At 41.0% G+C, this 22,593-nt stretch overlaps 1 protein-coding gene across 1 annotated transcript in view; it reads right to left on the bottom strand.

Annotated features, from left to right (window-relative positions):
- Nucleotides 1-22,593, bottom strand: part of LOC109521358 (dihydropyridine-sensitive L-type skeletal muscle calcium channel subunit alpha-1-like) — a 62,652-nt gene that overhangs the window by 37,614 nt on the left and 2,445 nt on the right. The window contains exons 3-17 of the mRNA XM_019879195.1: nt 11,759-11,898; nt 11,350-11,492; nt 10,586-10,738; nt 10,134-10,339; nt 9,958-10,061; nt 9,718-9,863; nt 8,029-8,110; nt 7,307-7,467; nt 6,206-6,431; nt 5,230-5,437; nt 4,055-4,175; nt 3,861-3,975; nt 3,462-3,564; nt 3,273-3,342; nt 3,051-3,183 (exon numbers count right to left, since the gene is read on the bottom strand). Coding sequence (XP_019734754.1) covers nt 3,051-3,183; nt 3,273-3,342; nt 3,462-3,564; nt 3,861-3,975; nt 4,055-4,175; nt 5,230-5,437; nt 6,206-6,431; nt 7,307-7,467; nt 8,029-8,110; nt 9,718-9,863; nt 9,958-10,061; nt 10,134-10,339; nt 10,586-10,738; nt 11,350-11,492; nt 11,759-11,898 — 2,111 coding nt within the window. The remainder of the gene's footprint in view (nt 1-3,050; nt 3,184-3,272; nt 3,343-3,461; nt 3,565-3,860; nt 3,976-4,054; nt 4,176-5,229; nt 5,438-6,205; nt 6,432-7,306; nt 7,468-8,028; nt 8,111-9,717; nt 9,864-9,957; nt 10,062-10,133; nt 10,340-10,585; nt 10,739-11,349; nt 11,493-11,758; nt 11,899-22,593) is intronic.

The following is a 22,593-nucleotide window of genomic DNA, read 5'->3' as shown; positions in this document are numbered from 1 at the left end:
ATCCAAATTGTTTGTTTTAAAACAAGTATTCCTTAGTTTAGTATCCGCACATTGTTTTAGTATACATTTTTTAAAACATATATTGTGGCAGTCATAAGGAGCACACACGATTGACTGTAAACACGTCTTTATTCCACGACTGCCGACAAGTGGATCTATTCTGAACAAGGACAGAATAGTGTCCGCCATAATATTTATTAAAAGAAAAATAAATAAAAGTCCGCGAGAGAGAAGCCCGACCCGACCCGAACCTGTTTTACTTCCGCATTCCTGTTGTTTTGGTCCGCAGCAGAAACTGCACATGTGACCACAAGTGGAGCTGCTCCGACGCTGCGTCGGAGCTGTCACGCTCAGCGGCTTTGCACGTGTGACCGCTCCACAAAATTTGCTCCGGTGTAAAATATATCGCAAAAAAATATTTCGGTGCAGCGTCGGACCAAATGTGTGCCATGTGAACAGGGCTAGAGATATGGCGAGGTCATGAGAATGCGAGGCGAGGGTATTACTGTTTTGGCGACGCCACTCGAGCTAGTCCGCTGCTCTCTACTGTGCGTGAGTCAGCGCGAACATGGACGCAAGCGCGTCTTTTGATTTCAACCAATAAGCGCCGGGGCAACAACGTCACACACCCGACGTCACACACAACAACACCTAAGCTAAGCTAGCCGAGACGACACTCGAAGTCGGACGGACACGTTTTTCTGCCAATCTGTGTGTTTCCCTTTTTGTCCAAATATATTGTTTACGACAACTGTCTTGTCCACGGTGTCTTTTATTCGTTCCACTGGGGTTTAGCAAGTGTGTTTATAAAGAGACGAAAATCTTTTTACTGTTACTAGTGTTAGTGTCTCAACATGGCTACGCTCATGAAAGCAAAACAACGAACTCAAACGCGTCTTCGTTCAATGTTGTCAACTAATATCTGGATTAATTTTAGGCAAATTTTCCTCAATTCTCCGGAGAGATTTTCATAAAAATGTGAAAAACCCGGAATTCCGGGAAAATCCGGAGGACTTTCATCTCTGCACAGCACACCACAAACACACATACAGGTGCAGTGAAATCGCGCTGATCACACAGTCAACTCGTGTGCGATGACTTTTATCGTTAAACTATTTTTCGGTACCGTTAAAATGACGCCACGGAAACGACAACGCTACCGGTAACGATTGTGACCATGAAATCCTCAGGCTTGCCGTAGTTTTTTTGTTTGTTTGTTTTGACTGAGAAATTTCCTTGCATAGCAAAAACGCACATTATTTGGAACTGTGCGTCCTGTGGGAAAATTATGCGTCTAGGACGCGGGACTCAGAGGTAACGAGGTGGCTGATCTCTAAACATTCTCTGAGTACTACAATTATTGCCACTACCACTAATACTACATTAATTAATTTAATACCTTCAACTTCACAATAATAATAAATAATTAAAAAAACCATGATTTTAAACTACGTGTTATCAATATTCATTATTCCAAACGTGAGAAAGCATTCAGCAAAGATAACTGGAATCGAGCAAAAGGACTCCAAATCCCAACGGCCAAACCCGGAAGTGAAGTGCCGGCATTATTGACTCCAGCTGGAACCCAAATTACTTGGTTCAAACAAACATTCCAGTGTCACCGCACAAAAGTGACGACTGTGCAAAAATAACTAAATAAAAGACACCACTGTTACAGAAAGACTTTACACCCTATTTAAACTGCCGATCGCGAACGCGGCGTGATTGAAACTAACTGTGATGCCGCTCTTTATACGTTGCGCTAACTGTCACCTGTCATTGGCGGCCCCGCCCCTCTTAAAGCGCCAGATAAATCCATCAATATGGGTTTCCCTGGATGGGATATGTTTGATTTCTTCATGATTTTTACGGTCCTCGGACCCATTTTATACCTGTGGACGAGAGATTAGAGGCTCTAATCCCTCGTTGTGTCCGAGGCCAAGGCCAAGGCCAAGGACTTGACTCCGAGGCCAAGGACTTGGCTCCAAGGCCAAGGACCAAGGACCGACCTTCAGCCTTCGAGTGGGTCCTTGGCCTCGAGGACTGGCTCGAGGACCACAACACTGATTATAAGATACTAAATATTGAAGCCAAAATGTCCAAACCATTATGACTATTTCCTCATTGCATCAATTTCTTGACAATTCACAAAATAAAAAGGGGCTTAAATCCTGCATCATATGACAAACCTTAATTTAATTTTCATTTGTGTCACAAATCTCGATTCAGTGATAAGATCTCCAATATATAGGTGGTTAGATTTGTTTTTTTTTGTAACACACATCCATGATGTAATGTGTTATGATCTCAGGTTGTGAACAGGTATAATGCTGGTTTGACCGCTTTTTTTTTCCATTGATTATTGTTTACAGCATTGCACAAATTTTGTAACTTTCCAGCTTGCGTGCATTTCCATCATTTTAATAAAATATAATGGAAATGAATTCATCTCGTTTCTTATGACAAATAGTGTTTTTAAAGATCGCAAGTGAATCCTAACTCAGGGAGACAAAAAATGTGTGTTGTGAAAAAGTGCATCAATGTAGATAAATTAAAGATGCCTCAATGATCGTTTTATAATCGAATCGTAGCCCCCGAATCGTGATTGCAATTGAATCACCCAAAGTTTGCCACGACTCCAAAAAAATGATACTCATAATTATGCCCCCTCTCTCCCTCTCTCTCTCTCTCTCTCTCTCTCTCTCTCTCTCTCTCTCTCTCTCTCTCTCTCTCTCTCTCTCACAGTGTTGCTGTCGCCACTGAATGGGAACCAGCCATCGCCCATTTCCGTGTTTAACACAAATCAGGAAACAAAATATGACCGTAATTTTTTTCCCTTGAGCTTGTTTTTGCCTTCACACGGAACACATTCTTCTGCTTCTCTTAGTCCGCTGCTGCACCAATGTAGAATAAGAAGACATGGCAGCAGAAAAAAAACAATATCTTCCGCATGTCAAAGTACAACTATAATAATTTTCTTTTGTCATTTCTGAAAAAAAAAAAAAACAACCCACAAAAAAAAAACCCAACAACAATCAACATTCGCTTACTTGTTTTGTGGTCCAAAGATGAAAAATGAACTGGCTTCTGGCATTGGTACAGCTTCTTCTTTTAACTGAAGATCAGCCATTGGACGAGGTCTCGGGCTGTCTGGGATCTCAGGGTCCTCTTCTTCATCATCACCTAATTACCATGAAGACAGGAATTAGCATGTGTTGCTCAAACATTTTTTTGAAATAATGAAAAATGCAATATTGACGCCTTGTGTTTACCAGGAAAGTCAGCTGGAGGGAAGGGGTCTTTAATTTCATTCACATTTGACTCAAACTCGTCAATTTTGAGCTGAAAGTTGAGAATGTGATTGAATGCATTGAAATATTTTTATTTTAAATGTTGGTAAAAAACAAAACAAAACAAAAAAAAAACCCAAAACAAAACAAAAAAAAAAAACAATCTCTTACCTTAGCTGTAGTGGGGATGCCCTCAACACCCTTGGCTCTCTGCTCAGCTAACTTCTTTGCAAGATGAGCTTTTTCCTCGGAAGTCTTGCTGGGCAAGTTGGCCCTATCAATCAGGAAATTAACATGATTGGTTAGTTGTTTATATGACAAATATATATTGTCATATAAACTATAAATATACTATAAATAAACTAATTATGTGCCCCACCTACTGCTGGGATAGGCTTCAGCATGTCTGTGACCCTTGTAAGATTCGTGACTCGATTAATGGATAGATGGATTAATGGATCTGATTAGGAAGTACGTGGTCCCCCAATTGCACTGATGAAAAATTGTGCCCCCCTGCCCCTCTCTGTCATACATTTTGTCGTGAATGTAAATGCCTAATGGAACATTAACCTGAGTGCTTTCTTTCGCTTCTTATCCTCTGCTTTCTCCTTCTGTGCCAAAGTTAAAGACTCAGCCTCAGCCAAATTATCAACTGCAATGGCCAGGAAGACATTCAAAAGAATGACTGAATAATTTTGTAGTCAAAGAATATAACATGAATTAGTTTCCTGGGAAATATGCATGCAGGCAAATTTAAAGGATACAATTTCCACAGACAAACAGGATGATGAAGTAGATGCTGACGAGGATTCCAGGCATGCTGGGTCCTCCATGTGCCATTATACCATCATACATGACAGTATTCCAATCCTCTCCTGTAAGAATCTGAAAGAGAGTTTAGGGGTGCGAATTGAAGGGTAACACAGGAGTGGATTTTCAATCCCGTCCCATCCCACTTGCAGTAAATAATCCTGTCCCATCCTGCTCCAGGTGAAAACAACTCCCATTTTTGTCCTGCTCCCATTCAGAATGACACCCGCTCCCGTACCACTCCCATTTTGGAGGTCAGCAACATTGAAAACAGCTGCACATCTGTCCAAGACTTTACACTCCCCAAAGGCTTAAATAATGAAGAACAAATCTTTTGGTGCCCTAACACTTTTGGAATGTGCTGGATATTGTTATATGATATGAAAATATCAGTAGGGTGTAAATATTGTTCAAGTTTTTCATGATCAATTGTTCTTAAGCATTTTTAAATGTTCAAATTTTGATTTTTAATGTTATCAAAAGCCATATCATCAGAATCCATGTAGGATTTTGTTGAACTAGTACTTTGTCGAATGTTTGAAATTTTCATCTTCAATTTTTTTTTTTTTGTCTTCTTATATTTAAAAAAAAAAGATCTGTTTTGTCAGCCGGTGCTTGTGGCAAACTAAATTCTTGTTACCGCAAAATATTTTGCAAATATATCTTGAGTCACAATCAATCTACGGAATGCCAATTTAGACGACTATACATCATACACTGAAAACGTCCGTTGCACCCTGCCAGTGCAAAAGTTAGTGTAGAGCCCTGTTAATGACTTATTTACCCAAATGATTCAATGTGTACATCAAACACACTTATCTGATCAAAAATAGGCAATTTTCTGCTTGAAACATTGGGTTAATTATCCACATTTTTTTTACGCATTTGGTTTATTAAAACAAATATAACAAGTGACTCTTGTCTTGAAGTTGCTAGTCTGATTGTTATTGTTGAACAATATGGTCAATTGGTAGGCTTAATAGCCAGTGGCTATTTTTCACTGCCAGTGTTAAATACTTTTTACATAATAGATAAGATGTCCTTTGTGTACTTGTGTTTCCTAGAAATGCTCCAGAACCACTTGTAAAGCCTAAAAAAAAGCAAAAAAAGTAATGTATTCTTTGTGTACCTGGAAAACGGTTATCAGGGCTTGAGGGAAGCTATCAAAAGTGCTGCGCGGTTTCGGTTGGTTGGAAAAGTTGAACTTTCCTCCAAACACCTGCATACCCAGCAGTGAAAAGATGACAATAAAAAGGAAGAGCAGCAGCAGCAAGCAGGCAATGGAACGGACTGAGTTCAAGAGCGAAGCCACCAGATTACTGAGAGAGGTCCAGTATCTAAAGCAAACAAGAACAGATCAACAATACAATTATTCAGGTCGAAACAGTCACTTGCTAGACCATTCGTTGTATTTGGTTTAGAATAATTTCCTGATTAATGACTTTAATTTTCTATACCGCATTTCAATTAACCTAACACATGTTTTTTTATAGTCTATGTAAGGCAGAGCTGCCAAAGAGAACCCATGCAAGGTCAGGGAGAACATGCACATCATCATGAATGCAGATGGCATGGTGTGACGTCATAGGCAAACAAACAGCCAGCTTCCAATATAAAGCAAAGAGGAGCAGGCTTGGAAAATATTTAACGAGGAAGTCGTCGTAATCACATTGCATTTTTCGACTGGTTAGCACGTCCGCCTCACTGTGCAAAGGTGCAGGGTTCAATTCCGGCGACTGTGTGCTGTTTGCATGTTCTCGCTGTCCCTGAGTGGGTTTTCTCTGGGTACTCCGGATTCAAGTCAAGTCACTTTATTGTCAAATAACTCCCACATTCCAAACACATGCATGGCAGGTTAACGGAACACTCTAAATTGTCCGTAAGTGTGATTGTGAACGCGAATGGTTGTGCGTCTATGTGTATTGGCTGGCAATCAGTTCGGGGTGTACCCTGCCTACTGCCCAAAGACAGCTGGGATAAGCTCCAGCACGCCTGCGACACTCATGAAGATAATCTATTAACTAAAGTTGAACATCTGATTCTTGTATTGTGATGTGTTTTAGTCATGAAAAAGACTTTATTGCAAAGTAAAGCACAAAATTTACCTGGTGACTTTGAGCAAGCGCAGCAGGCGTATGCAGCGCAGCACTGAGATGCCCATGACCGACATAATGTTCATTTGTACAAGGATGAGCTCCATAATGCCAGTGGACACCACAAAGCAGTCAAAACGATTGAAGAGTGACATGAAGTACGAAGACAAGCCAAGAGCGTACATCTTCATAAACATCTCCAGGGAAAACATGAACAGCAGTAGATTATTGGCAGTGTCTGTTCATTGTGGATGTCGTTTCAGGCCACAGTATCGAGTAGTGTCCAAAGGGGGGAAAAAATACAAGGCAAGGATTAAGTTATTCACCTAGATTTCAAATAATGATTTTTTTTTAATTCATGGTTTAAATGAATCTGTTATAAACAATGAAAACATCAGATTATGAAGTGAATCACATTGCCGTCTTATTGTTTTTCACTCATAAAAAAAATCAACATATAATGCATTGAAAAAAGAAGATATCAAATGAACACAGCAAAAATAACAATAGAATAATGTCAGAAATAAATTTGATGGATCTCCATAGGCAAATGCTGATTGGTTAAAGCAACGCTGAAAAAAATATAAAAGTATAAATAACTAAATAACTAAATAAATAAGGGCTTTTTCTTTTTTCATCAAGATGCGATAGCTTCTAACACACCAGAAAAGGGCAAAAATAACATTCACGATAGATGGAATATAGTTTTAGTAGTTGAAGAGACAAATTAATTTCTGACTGAAGCCTACAGTATGTACACTACTCACAAACAGGGATGTTTGGCTTTCAGGTGAAATTTATAGAAAATATAAAACGTTCACACTACAGTGATATCATATCATGAAAGTAGGACATTTAAGTAGAAAGATGCACTGGTGATTTCCCCACATCAAACAATTCATTGAAACTAAAGTGAACAACACTGGTGGGTACACCACAAGAAAAAAATTCAACATCTCAATAATTCGTTATGTGCCCTTGAGCATCAATTACAACGACGTCTCATGCTGTTCACAAGTCGATTTATTGTCTGCTGCACAATGAATGATCAGACTATGTGTTTCATTGGCCAACTCTATCCATGCAGAAAAGTTAGGGAAGGATTGGTCTGACCTTGCCAGTTTGAGAGCCTTTCAGACTGCTTGTGGTGTTCCGTTGCAATAGCTAGCGTATTGAAGAAGACTAGCATAATCACCCACCAGTAGAAAAGTTTGGACTTTATGTACGCCCGGCATTTACGGCGTAACCAGCGGTTCCACTTGCGACCCAGTTTACTGTGCAAATGGGAAGAAGAAAGAATGTGCATTTACAAAAAAATGTTACTTAATCATAATGAAAATACGGAGTAAAAAACAATTATGGAATCAGTGGCGGCTGGCTAATAGCGAGCAGCAGCTAACTTTGAAGTTAGAGAGTACAGCATTGGGTTTTGAATCCTGGCACCATGCAGGACTTTGCCAAAATATGGAATGTTGTTTTTTTTTTGTTTTGTTTTTTTGCTCTGCAGTTGGTCTTAATATTGACTCTAAGTCCAGGAAATGTGTCACTTTGAGTAATTCAATGCTGATTTGTATGAACATATGTATGTATTTTTTTATTTATCATTTATATGACCAGGTATGGTAATTAAGAACAGATTCTCATTTTCAATGCAGACCTGGCTGTGGACAGTAGACCTGAATATTGTACTGTATATAAAAATAATAATCATAATTAGATATGTATTTGTATGAATGGATTTGTGTATATCCATGCATAAAAGATATATCTATAGTGCCTATCCTGGAGAAAACAGCACCAGCCACCACTGATGGGAATAAGAAACTAAAACCTACTAGTAATACAACATTAACTGCATTGTGTCCATTTTTCCAACACTTCCTGCCTGAGATCCTCCATTTTCGGTGGGGAGCAAACCTGAGTAGACACAGTTAGTGTAGTTACTGTGACTGCAAAATATGGCCTCAATAAAGGTCTATTACTTTCATTCTGAGTGACAAAGATATTGGAGAACATGCTCTGGAGAGCAGCGTCGGGTCTCAGAGAACTTGCATTGCATTAGCTTGTACCAAAATCAGATTTTGTATTCTAGCAGGGTGTGATGGTAAAACCACTGATATATACAGTTGTGATCATAGGTTTTCATACCCTCCGGGCATGTTAACTTATGAGCAAGACAGGCGGCGAAAGGGTTAATGACCCTCTCAATTTCAAAAGTCCCAGTGAACCTGAGAGCTAGCTTACGGGAATCAGTCTGCTGGGTCCATGACTTGTCATTACATACTGTCACGTGAGGAGCCGAATTAGGACACAGAAGTTGAAAAGTAAAATGAATTAGATATGTATCTTTTTTTTCTGCATCATTTTGCTGTGTAATTCAGTGAGTGACAGGTGTTCAGCCAATCATACGATACGATGCAATGTTTTTTTCGGTTGGAAATCCATTTTCTTTTTTTTTTTTCATTGGGACAGTGCACATTAATCAAAAAAATGAAGTGAAGAACAAGCGGTGAAACTGGGTGAGATCTTTTTCGAGTGAGAAATGTCTACTCTGCAAACCATGTAGCGAATCTAAAGTTGTAAGCCAATTTCCCGATGGAAAATATGGACTCAATGGAAGCTGGACTACCCTCAAGCGACACATTTAGCAGAAAAATCATTTGGAAGCTGTTGGAATTCTACAAAGACTCAAGTGGACAGCGATTGGGGAAGTGAGAAGGACCGACGTGAAAAATAAGGTAAAATTTAAGTCAGATTTGTGGATATTCTAGTGACATTTATGAAGATGTTGCCGTTATGGATAATCATCATTCAATTTTATGATGACTAGATCATTTATGAGTAGTAGACACGCTAATAAAATACACTGTATCACAAGATACAGCACACATCATTGTGGAAAATGTGAATGTTTTAATGTGAACAGAATGTTACGTCTGAAAGATGTCTCGTCTTCCAGAGCAAGACCCTCATGCAGGCTCAAACTGGACCTCAGCGATCGAAGCCAAAGTTGGACTCTCACGAACAATCAATGAGTTTTGTCTTTTTCACTTTAAGTGGGCCACATTAGTTATATTAAAAGCAAACTTATGGTAATTGCTGTTGTAATTTGATTCTTTTAATAAGCCATGAAACTTTCTATGATCCCAGGTGTGATACTGGTGTGTGGCCACAGCGAGCATTTCTAATATTGCTCACAGTGGTCATCGGTGTGCTCAGGGAGATTGCCTGTTTGCCCAGACATGAAAAATTAAAGGGAACATTGCTGACAACCTGTCGTAATCCAAGTTTATATACAGTGAGACATCAACTCTATTTGACAGAATAAAGATACAAAGCATAAAAAAGCCAAAGCAACTGCGTAGCAAACAGTCACAACACTGCAGCTTTAATGTAGAACAAACTGTAGCTTAGCTCACTACATTTTCAAAGTAGCTTGCCCGAACACTGGAGGTTTGGTTTGGCTATGTGTACTGTATTCATCTACAGTATTCAATTCCTCTGCTTTTTTCTGTGGTCCTTACTCTGTCCTTCATGGTCATTATCTATGACTTCAGCTTGGGTGATCCACTCCATATAACCCTTGAGGTCTTCATCCAGCTGCTGGGTCTCTCTCAGCTTCTGAAACTCACCTCGGGACTTGGCCTTCTCTCGTTCTTTGGTGAACTCACTAGTGATAAAGAACACCAGAGAAAGATCATTGAAAACAGTGACATATGATTTAACTACAATCCCAAAAGAAAATAATTGAAAAGTGTTCCTACCCACTAAGTACACCAAGAACCAGGTTGAGCACAAAGTAGGAACCGACCAGGATGAGTGTGGTGAAAAAGATCCAGGGCCATTCCATTCCAATCGCATCATTCACCTGTTCATTGGTGTCTATGTTACATATCCCTGCTTTGTGTCATATTTGAGACAAAAATGTAACACAACATACCCAGTATAGGACATCAGTCCACCCTTGTGTAGTAATACATTGGTACACAGTCAACATGGAAAATCCCAAGTTGTCAAAGTGAGTGATGCCGTGGTTTGGGCCAGGCCAGCCGGCCCGACACTCTGTGCCGTTGATGGTGCAACGGCGCCCATTCCCTGCCTGTGCACATGGGGCAGGCTTTTCATTCTCCACCGTAGCAATGATGTCTGAGTATGGACAAAACCGACAGATTTTTAAGGAGGTCATTGCGTTCATTTCGTATCAAAGCTTTCTCGAGGAAACCAGGCAAGTTAACTTAATTTATACAGCACAAGACAACTTACCGAAATTACAAAAAGAACGTACAATGACAGCAGGGATCCTATAAATTATTTTAAAAGCAATAGTCTGAGCTGACAAAAATGTATGTTTGTAATTTAAAAAAAATAAAATACAAAAATAGCACAACATACCGGTGCCTGTGTAGTAGCAGGTTTTATGCATTTTACATTTGAATAGCTCAAGAGCCATTATCGAGTAGATAGTAACCATGAAAAAGACCAGTAGAGTTATGTGAAACAAGGGCAGCATGGACTTTAGGATGGAATTCATGACCACTTGCAGACCTAAGAAGGAACAAAATGCATATAGAATCAAATAATATTTTGATATTTATGCAACAGTCATCAAATTTATAACACCAAATTTTCTTTGGGGTTATATAATGGGTGGGGTTAGTGGGTCAATTTGGACTTTTTTTTCTTACAAGGATCATCTATAGATTATTCCCTGCAGCAAGTTAAAAAAAAAAAAAAAAGAAACGAAGAAATAAATTAACCAAGAGACTAGGAGCGTCAAAATACAGAAACTTAGATACACCCATAACACACACACACACACACCTATATATAATTTTGTATTGTGGGAGTTTTCAAAAATGGTTCAGTAGCACCCACTACAACTTTTCAAAGCAGCAACCCCGTTTGTACGCTTCACCAAGAACTATGAAAAGTTGGAGGCTGCCAAGACCTCCAAAATAAAAGTTTACCTGGCGCAGAAAAAATATCCTCGCTGTACTTACTGTACTTGACTTTCTATTGGAAAGAGGAGTGACCCGATAGGTACTTATGGAATTCCATGAGTTTTAGATGAATGTTGAATAAACATCATTGCTCTGAAAACTATTGAAAATGCGTCATTGTGATATCAGTCTGGTTTGAAAAAAATGTTTGCTTACTTGGGACTCCAGACACAAGCCTCAGTGGTCGAAGGACTCTGAAAGCCCTCAGCGCTTTCATATCAAAACCACCCCCTTTTTCTCCGACTACAGGTTCTACTCCACTGATGTGATTAATAGCGTCCACAGCGACAGTAAAGAGTCTGAAATAGCAACAAATGTCAAATCAAGTACCATCTTAACAATTGGAACATGAAGGGATAGGTTTGACATGCGAAAACCTACAGTGTGTACAGTCTGCAGTGAAATCTACCAAATAAAAAGTGTCATTCATAGTCAAAATTAAATTAGACAGTGCTTCATCACAATTTTCCAAACATTAAAATAACATGGAAAAAAAATTGAAACAACTGAAAAATGCAAAGGATAATATTCACGTTAAGTGCACTCAGCAAAAACACAAACTTACCCAACTGATACACAAACAAAGTCTAAAATATTCCAGCAGTTTCTTAAGTACGCATCGGCATGAAAAAGAAATCCATAGGCAATGATCTTCAGGAAACATTCCACAGAGAAGATGAGGAGGAAAATATATTCCAGGCTTTCCTACAAGACAACAACAATGATACATAGTTCAGTGACACAACTCAAGAGAACCACAATTTCAACCTCTTTGACAAAGTATGATATGACATCTCTTCAAGATCATCGCACCATCACAACCGTATATTGGTTGATTTTCCGCAATACAGTTAGAGTTGACTATTCATTCATTCATTCATTTTCCGAACCGCTTTATCCTCACTAGGGTCGCGGGGGGTGCTGGAGCCTATCCCAGCTGTCTTCGGGCAGTAGGCGGGGGGCACCCCGAATCGGTCGCCATCCAATCGCAAGGCACACAGAGACTAACAACCATCCACACCCACACTCACACCTAGGGACAATTTAGAGTGTTCAATCAGCCTGCCATGCATGTTTTTGGAATGTGGGAGGAAACCGCAGTACCCGGAGAAAACCCACGCAGGCCCGGGGAGAACATGCAAACTCCACACAGGGAGGCCGGAGCTGGAGTTGAACCCGATACCTCTGCACTGTGAAGCTGACGTGCTAACCACTGGACTACCAGGCCGCCTTGAGTTGATTAGTTACTATTATTAGTTATCGTTGTGTTATGAATTTAAAAAACTAGTTTGTAGACAGAACTATGGTGGTTATAAAAGATTATAGACCCAGTAAGCCACTAGTTTTCAAGATAAAGAAACCCAGTTAGAGGCAAATATTTTGAGACTTTTAACACAATTCATGCAGGCAAAAAAAAACACTTAGGATAAGTTGAAATATGGTAATAAGGGAAATGGCTCAGAGATTCTGCTCAGGATTCAAGTCGTCACATTTATTTATATAACCCTTCATCACAAACCGTCTGAAAGGGCTTTACAAGCCCACAGTTGACAAATAATAATGAAACCCCCTGACCTTAACGCCCGGGAGGGCAAGGAGAAAACATCTGGGGAAAAATGAGAAACCACAGATGGGGGAATTCCCCTTCCAGAATGACTAGGCTGAAATGGATGCCAAGTCGGCAACATCTGACACAATACTGCACTGTACAAAGATAGATAAAGTGATATAAAAGTCCTCTTAACAAGATGAGAGATGTACAGGAATTCAAGTCACTTGGCACTCCATGTGTTCAAGCTATTTTGCCAGAATGTTAAGCTTAAGTGAGTAAAGGGATCCTTTAGTTCTTGTCACAATGCCGACGATTGTTGTGCATCACACACCACATACTCCACATACCGTGCACACAATTGGTTTTTGAGAGCAAAGTTACTTGATGAACCGCAGTTTGTTTTCTCTCTTTCTAATCTATTTCAAAGAGTCTCACGGTTCCCTCGCCTCAGGGTTCACAATCCATGGGCGCACTGTATGCTATGAATGGCACACAGTCTAAAGATACAATGTGACCAACCATGCTTTTTGTAATCCGTTTTGTTTTGTTGTGGAACTGCCATCCTGGCATCTTGCATGTGATGTGTAATAGAATGAGAAATCATCATTATGAGCATTTGACTCTTGAAATAATGCAGCCTTTAAACAGCATGAATGTTGTTCCTGATTTCAGACTTTAAAAAAACAAAAACAAAAAATATATATTAAGGCTCGTCTATGCAGGTCTATGCATTTAAGTCAATTGAAAAAGTATGGGCATTAGGTTTACCCAAAATAATAGCATTTGAAAGTTGCGAGTTGCAACCCAAGTGCCCTGCGACTGGCGACCAGTTCAGGATATCGTCCGCCTTCAGCACTCCCCCGGGACGCTGTTCAGGATAAGCGGTGTTGATAATGGATGGATGGATGAAGTTGCAATGCTGAATGCACAACCGGGATTCTATTAACAGTCGAACACCTTGGATTTGCTGACCGCCTCAGCCCTCTGAGGGCTTCAAATAGGGTGTCAAAATACAACTGAGGTTAATATATAAGTGTATACAGGGTTGGGGTCAGTTTAGATACGTAACTTTCATATTGGGTGACCTTAGGACTCAAAGTAGGGCTAAGGTTTCAAGATACTACTTTTTTAAAAGTAGGGCATGGTGGTCGACTGTTTATCACGTCCGCCTCACAGTGCAGAAGTGCAGGGTTCGATTTCGGCTCCGGCCTACCTGTATGGAGTTTGCATGTTCTCCCGGTGCCTGCGTGGGGTTTCTCCGGGTATTCTTCACACATTACAAAAACATTCATGGCAGGCTAATGGAACACTCTCAATTGTCCAGAGGTGTGAGTGAGTGTGCGGATGGTTGTTCATCTATGTGTACCCCGCGATTGGCTGGCAACCGATTCAGGGTGTCCCCCGCCCACTGCCCGAAGGCAGCTGGGATAGGCTCCAGCACCCCCCGCGACCCTTGTGAGGATAAGCGGATTAGAAAATGAATGGATGGATAGTTTTAAAGTACCTTAGATTTTCTAAAAAGGTTTTAAAAGTAGGGTTTCAAAGTCGGTATTCATTGTAGGGTTTCAAAGTCAGGCTAGAGTTTCAAAGTATCAAGAATCAAGTACAACAGATGAAATTTCCTCCCTCTTAAACAGACAACAGACAACAAGAGGAGCCGCTGCGGGTGCCCGCGCCGCCATCAAAAGAACACAACATAAAATGACAAAATAATACAACACATAAAACAGACAGTCATGCCACCTAAACCACTTTTCCTCCATTCACTTTGTTGTTTGAAGCAGTAATAGATGAAAGAGGAGCGAATCAAAGTGTCCTTTTCACCAGTGGATCAAAGACGTCATGCTGAAATGTGCACACGTCTGCTACAAGCTAAGCTTAAAAGCAACAAGAAGCTGTAGCATCCATTAACGAAAAAGAGAGAGTGGCTCTCTTCTCCTGTCCCATGTAAATCCGCTTCAATTCCAAGCCACGACTCCCAGTTCCACATACGCATCGATGCTCTGCGCTGACGCTCCTTTCTTCTCATCGTCGGCTCCTCAAGCTATGCATCCATCCAGCTGCAGACTGTCCATCAGCACCGACCTTTTCGTTGAACAAAGCGGGGCTGTGAAAATGCTGCCTATTTCAGGCGCAAGACACAAGAACCCCGGAGCTCCGACATTCCTCCCAATAAAAATCAGTGCTGGTACACGCGTGCCGCCGAGAAGGCGCAACCACCAAGCACACATTCTTCTTCTTAGACGAATGTCGTCGCCAAAAATGCTGAAAACAGTCCACATCAGGTCCACACGACATAACAACAACACAAAGTGACAACACAAACACAAAAACAACAAAAAACGCAAGGCTCTTGCCGACGGCTGCCTACTCAGGCGCCATCTTGGAGGAAAAAAAAGTAGTTTTTGTATGAGGGCATCAACGTATTAGTGTTTCAAAGTAGGGTTTGGGGATGAAAATAGGTTTCAAAGTAGGGTTAGAGTTTCAATGTCGAGTTTCAAAGTAGGGTTCTGGTTTCAAAATAGCGTTACAGCTAAGTCTGTAGGGTTAGGGTAAGGGCGATCTTGGGTAAAAATTGCTCCCTGGAAGTTATAGTTTTCATTGAAAAATATTTAGCCATAATATTCAATGGAATTCAATGAGGAAAGACCAAAATGATATGACATAACCACTGATATGATTTGATATAGACTGTGTGAATCATCTTAAAACATTGTGGATATCAAAATACACTCTACATTAATTTTTGCTTTGGCATCTATCCCGAATTATTATACCAATAATATTACATTGAGGATTGCCCTGCTCTTGAATTCATTTGCACTGTGCACTGATGTGCCCTATCTGTTTTATTTTGTCAATTTCACTTGTCTTTGATCCTGTTTATTCATGTCATTTAATAACCCACACTGTATTGGAATGTTTTTATGGCCTCTCCCATTTCAATGGAGGCATGCACTCACTGGTTTTACATGGCTAGCTGATACCAGTCTATTTTAGATGCATAACACTGACTGACTTATCCCACTGACCTTCATGGGGATAAAACAGTCAGTTACATGACCCCATTGGTGTTCTTGTGTACTTGTCCTTGCATGTATTACTTAACATTTGTCGTGAGCAAACTTTTTACCAAACCAAAGACGGCAGATAATTATTTTTAAGTTTTTTCATCTATTTTATTTGCTACTGCCACTCTGATGTGCACAAGTGGTACACGGTAAATGGATGGGTTTATTTTATTTTTTTTACACCATTTGTTGGCGCATTGTGTATTGATAGAATAAAATAATTCACATTTTGTAACCTGCAAATCCAGAATCATCGCTCTGCCAGCGATGGAATCTGGTCACAATCTCATGAAGCACATTTTTGAGGCAGGGTTAAACCCAAACAAACAGACCAATTAGGCATGCTGGGAAATGTCGTTTCTGTGTTGTCAGCCATTTTGGTGTGTGCAGCAGGCTTCTGAAACACAATGTAACGTCCTTCCACTATGCCTGCCCGTGTGATGCCACTAGAAATTTGTTTTGTTCCTCAGTGTGGTGTAATCATCTACGACAAAGACTACAGAGTAGCTATGCGATTACGACACGGGTGTTCGTTGGGAGCGGGAGACAAGAGTAGAGACGAGATAGGCAGACACGCATCGCGGAAGCCTCAGTATGATCACATTTTCACACTAATTCTACGCAAGTCATTTAAACCTCAAAAATAGGGCTGATAGATTTAGATAGGATTTTCTTACCCCTCCAGAATGCCCAGAGGACAGCCAAATGGCTGTGTTATCTAAAACCAACAATTCAACGGATCATCTAGTCACCATTGTTTTGATGCGGCAAGGTGGGGCTCTTCCCCCATCTTGTTCAAATGGAATGTGGTGGGAGTCCTAGATGCATAAAGAGCTTGCGCACCGGACACTTGCTCAATAACTCACTCAACTAAGTGAAGATGCATGTAGAGGATTGAGCATTGCGCTAATTCGCAACCTTTGTCCCTGGATGGCTTTTCAGATAACATGGCTTGTCATAGCAACAGCGCGAAAGAGCAGAAAGCTCATACATTAAAATATAGAAACACGTTCACTTGTCCCCCACCAAACATTCTTTTCTTCACATTAGCATGCAAAATATCTTACAAAGTATTGTTGCAAAGCATGTTAATGTGAAGAAAATAATGCAAAAGACGGCACAGAGTGGTATGAAGAACAGATCGGAAGGCATCTCAATCACCGCCCAATTGAGCCTTATGCTGCAGATGCAGAGTGTCGAGTCGCTTACAGAGTTTCCTCCGTTTCATCACTCTGGACATGCTTCGAACTATTCAGGAGTGCACTGTTCAGCATGGACGTCAGACAGAGCATGCCAGTTGGTTCATGGCCCTCCCTGAACTAATGGCGTTCATTGCTATTCTCTTTAGGGGGGGTGATGGAGCTCCCTTCGGTGCATGACTCATAGTCGGAAAAATTGGGACCCCCACTGATCAAAGGCATTATGGCCCGAAACCGTTTCCAAGACATCATGCAGCACCTACACTTCGACGACAAGCACACACGCAGTGAACGTGTTGGAACGGACAAGTTTGCTGCAGTCTCTGATGTTTGAAGGTCTTTTGTTACCAACTGCATCTCGTCTTACAGCCCAGGCAGGAACATCACCATTGACGAGCAACTTTTTACAACAAAGACTCGTTGCTGTTTCCTGCAGTACATTGCAACAAAACCCGACAAGTTTGGCAACGTTCTTTTCTTCACATTAGCATGCGAAGGGTCATTGCTGAGTTGTGTTGTTCACACCAGAGTTTGCCTCGTTTGCAGATTAATGGTGAAACTAAAGAGATTTTGGTCACTTTATAAACACATTGGCTAAACCCCGGTGGAACGAAAAAAGACTCAGTGGACAAGACAGCTATTGTCGTTGAAAAATATATATTTGGACAGAGAAAAAAGGAAAAATATATATTTGGACATAGAAAAAAGGAAAAATATATATTTGGACAGAAAAAAGGAAAACATACAGATGACAGAAAAACATGTCCGTCCGACCTCGAGCGTCGTGTCTACTGTACTAGCTTGGATGTTGTCTTGGCTAGGCTACCTTAGCTGGTGTCGTAGATCAAAGATCTTTAATGTGTAACGTCCGTTGTGTCAGCGCTGATTGGTTGAAGCCAAAAGACGCGCACGTGCGTACATGTTCGCGCTGACACAGACGCACGCACAGCAGAGAGCAGCGGACTATCGACCGCTGAGTCGCGCTTCGCGCAAGTGACGTCACTGCAAAACTAATCCAGCCAGTTGGCTGCCCTTTGGGCATTCTATGTGGGAAAGCCAAATGGCTTGGCTGAGGTACTTTTATTAAACCTCAAAAATAGGGCTGATAACACCAACATTGCACATCCAATTCTATAACATCACATTCTATTTATGACTTAGCTTTCATGTCAGTTATTCCTACCTTTGCAATGTGTTTCAGGAACAGTATACACACTTTCATGTATAGCTTCAAAGTAACTACAAAGGTAGCAATATACACTAAACTACTAAATCTGCCCCATAAAGTCCTTGTAGTCCAACATTGTGGAGGCAAGTTGGTCGACCAGGGGTCCCCAACCTTTTTTGCCTCACGGACCGGTTTAATGTCAGACAATATTTTCAGGGACCGGCCTTTGAAGGCCGGATAAATACAACAAAATCATGGGATATGACCGGCATGAAAACTGTGGTACAGTAATGCCTCGCTATAATGCGGTTCACCTGTCTTGGCCATCTAGACATCAAATTTCTTCCAGACGTTCTCTTAAGTAGTATTTTGGACTCAGTTTCAAATATGTTTGAATGTTTCAAGTGCGCACTGTCGGCTTTTGATAAAACTGAATGCTTTTAGGTGCGCCTTATAGTGCGGAGAATACGGTATACAGTGAACCCTCGCTATAACACGGTTCACCTTACGCGGCTTCACTGTTTCACGGATTTTTTTAGTGCAGTTTTTTTAATGCTTCTTTTTAAACAGTGAATTGTGTTCTGCATCCTGATTGGCTAAGGGACTAACCAATGTGAACTGTCTCCGCACCTCGTCTCTGTACAGCTTGTCAAATTTACCTTTGCAAATTTTTGGTCTTCGGTTTCATTGTATCAGTGGCGGATGCTGGTCTGTCAAGGAGGGGAAGCTCAATTTCGGCCTACATCATAAAATGTGTCCGTTTATTTATACGTGAATTTTACTCTCCGTTCCTTTTCAAAAAAATGAAAAGGATGCCTTCACCATAAGATCGGTGATTGGCTCATTTCGCTGTCAATCAAAAAGATTCAGCCTCAGACAGATCATCCAATCATCATGCAGAAAAGCTGAGCATCCGCGCCAGCCTATAAACGCCCACTGTCCGCAGACTCCCAGAGACGCTGAGCGTCCAATGGGTGGGACAAAACCAGCATTTATCCAATGACTCGTCTTGTTTTAATGCGTTGGGACAACCTAAACTGAACTCTCTAGATGCCCAGCGTCCACGCGGTCGACGCTCAGCGTCCACACTGTTTAAAGCACAGTGAAGCTGTGGGAATGAATGTGAAGAGAGTCGCGTCGTAACCAGTAATAAGAAGCTGATTCAGTTTACACGTGCCTTCAAAATAATACATATACAAAGTGCATGAAAAATACGACTCAACACCGTCACATATTATGCAGACTGGGCTTGGTGCGTGGGAATCTGCCGTTGTGATGAATCAGTATTTTAAGTAGGACTCCTGATACTGTCTATTAAATGTAGCCTTCTTTTTCTTGAAAGTCGTAGGCTCCTCCTCTGTCTCCTAGCTGGGCCTTTCCCCCTTCCCAAAGACCTTTGTTATTTACTCATTTTGCTAGCTCCTGGGTTTCATTTTAGTGGTAACCTATCACGTGACTGAGAAGCGTGTCTTCACCTGCGTCAAGAGTGACATATTGCAGATGGATGTAACAGAGGATCCGGTAATTTTTCAAAATAAAACATCTTTCAGATTCCAAAATGAATAAAAAGGAAGTAATGTAAGGTATGTATTCTTTCTGTGCGGCCCAGCACCAAATGACCCACGGACCGGTAACGGGGCTTGGGGACCTCTGTGGTAGACAACGTGCAGAATAACAAATACAACAAAATAACAAGGTCATCTCTTTTCTACAAATAGAGGAATTCAGATTTGTCCAAGAGAAAATAAGCTTTTCTCAGCTGTGGTCATCAACTAAGCACTTGATACACACATCATTTCGCCTAGTGTATATATATTTTTCAGCTGCAGTGAAGAAATTGCAACCAAGTGGAGATCAGAACAGCATAAAATAACAACGGAAGTGAAGTGTTTTGAGACAGAAGACGGTAACACGGTAACATGGAAAAAATAAACTCAATTGATTGTTGAATCGAATGTGTTTATTTCATATTTCATCTTGGTTTCTCATAAGTTTTCTCTGTTCGGCCATGAAGAGTATAACATGTTAGACTGGCATCAGAAAGACTGGAATTTACCTGTGAATTGTGCAAGATGGCAGCAAATTTATAAGTTAGGCAATACCAGATGGTGTGTGTGTGTGTGTGTGTGTGTGTGTGTGTGTGTGTGTGTGTGTGAGAGAGAGACTGTGGGGTGAAACAGAGGGGGTCGGTTTTTGTAAAGTACGTCAGTCCTTCCTGTTATGTTCTGTATCCAGTATCGGGTAATGTCATCCATATTCTTTTTCATAATCGGGGTCATGGAGAAGCTGAGGCCTATTCCAGATGATGCAGAGCAAGAGGCAGGTCGACCTTGGAATGATCACCAGCTCCAGGGCACATTACACCAACAGCCTTTCTGACAGGCAATCATTCATCTCTTTAGGCAAATGTGAGAGTACCCACAAAAGCACAGGGTGAACTTGTAAGCACGAAGCATAAAGGGCCCAAATCCGAGCCTAGATTAGCACACATAACTTTCAGCTATGAGGCGGCCCACCTGTAGCATTTTATTAAATGCTTCAAGATAATTAGGTGGTCACGATTTCAATGACATGACATAGGTGGAACGAAATAAATCCCTCTGATGCGTAAAAAAAAAAAGCCTAAGAAACTAGACCCACTGTCAAAGACAAGGCCCATTTAGAGAAAGATAACCAATCATTTTCAAACTTTCACTGAATGGAAAGTGGACTCAGCCTACTTGCACAGTTGCCATTTAAATGAATGAGAAATGAATGGATGGATGGATGATGGCTATGGCTAAGAAATAATTTGCCTGCAATAATCGAAAGGCAGTGGTACCAAGGACACGTGAGGGGTGTGGTATTACGGATCGAGCCGGGTACTGATTACAGGCGCTGCACAGGACATCTCTCCCCCCTTAACTGAAAACAACTGAGCTCTTTTAAACAGTGATGGTTAATCTTTGCAGGTGGTGGCACACCTGAAACGAGATGCTAATTGGATCACTCTCCGCTGCACTGATTGGACACAAAACCGTAGAGAGACTTCCGAGCAAGAAGGACCAACAGAATCAACATAGCCTGACTGCTGTGTTCAAAGTAAGCTTGAGAAAAACGAAGTATGCAACCATGGCTTAAATCCACTACAGGCTGAGTACTAGTTTACCTTAGATGTGCACTTTATAATGTTATATTGCTTTGTTTTGATTCCATTAAAAAAGAGCTGTTAAAGCAGCTGTTGTGTGACAAAATATTTTTTTCACTGTTGTTGATGGACAGTAATATTGTGTGAGAGATTAGGTGTGAATAACTGCTCCAAGTGAAAAATGTTCATGTAAAATTGAAAATCGAAATTATTTCAGTAAATATTTGCATTTTGCACATAGAAAACTGATTCATGATTCCATGTTGATGAGAGCATTAAAATGGGGAAAAATAGGACAAAAAATATAAAAGGAAATTCAGAAACGATAAAAAATGTGTGAGTAATCACGATTAATTTTTAGTGAATTTGAGTTAATTATGACAGTTGCATTTTTAATGCAACTGTCATTTGCCCACACACACATGCAAACATATATATATATATATATATATATATATATATATACACAGGATGGGACTCACCCAGGATGGGACTAACCGAAGGGCGAACGATCCTGATCATGAAGGATCCCTCAAAGGGTGCAGTCCCATCCAACTATCGGCCAATAACCTGTCTCTCCACAACATGGAAGCTCATGTCAGGCATCATTGCGGCTAAGATAAGTGGACACATGGATCAATACATGAGCGAAGCACAGAAGGGCATTGGTAGATATCCCAGAGGGGCCAAACATCAGCTCCTGGTTGACAGAACAGTCGCACAAGACTGCAGGTCCCGACATACCAACCTGTGCACAGCCTGGATTGATTACAAGAAAGCCTATGACTCAATGCCACATACATGGATCACTGAATGCTTGGAGTTGTATAAGGTGAACAGGACCCTAAGAGCCTTCGTTGCAAACTCGATGAGGATGTGGAAAACCACACTTGAAGCCAATGGCAAGCCACTTACCCAAGTGTCCATCAAATGTGGCATATACCAAGGTGATGCACTCTCCCCACTGCTGTTCTGCATAGGACTGAACCCCCTAAGCCAAGTAATCACCAAGACAGGCTATGGATACCGCCTCAGAAATGGAGCTACGATCAGTCACCTCCTCTACATGGATGACATAAAGCTGTATGCTAAGAGCGAAAGCGACATAGACTCCCTGATCCACACAACCAGGATCTACAGCAGCGACATTGGGATGTCATTCGGGCTTGAGAAATGTAGGCAGATGGTGACTAAGAGAGGAAAAGTGGTCCGCACTGAAGGGGTCTCACTCCCTGAAGGAACAAGAGCAGACATTGAGGACAGCTACAAGTACCTCGGTATAC

Source organism: Hippocampus comes, unplaced genomic scaffold (assembly GCF_001891065.2).
Source record: "Hippocampus comes isolate QL1 unplaced genomic scaffold, H_comes_QL1_v1.1 scaffold205, whole genome shotgun sequence".
Lineage (NCBI taxonomy): Eukaryota > Metazoa > Chordata > Actinopteri > Syngnathiformes > Syngnathidae > Hippocampus > Hippocampus comes.
This window is presented reverse-complemented; position numbering and strand designations above follow the sequence as displayed.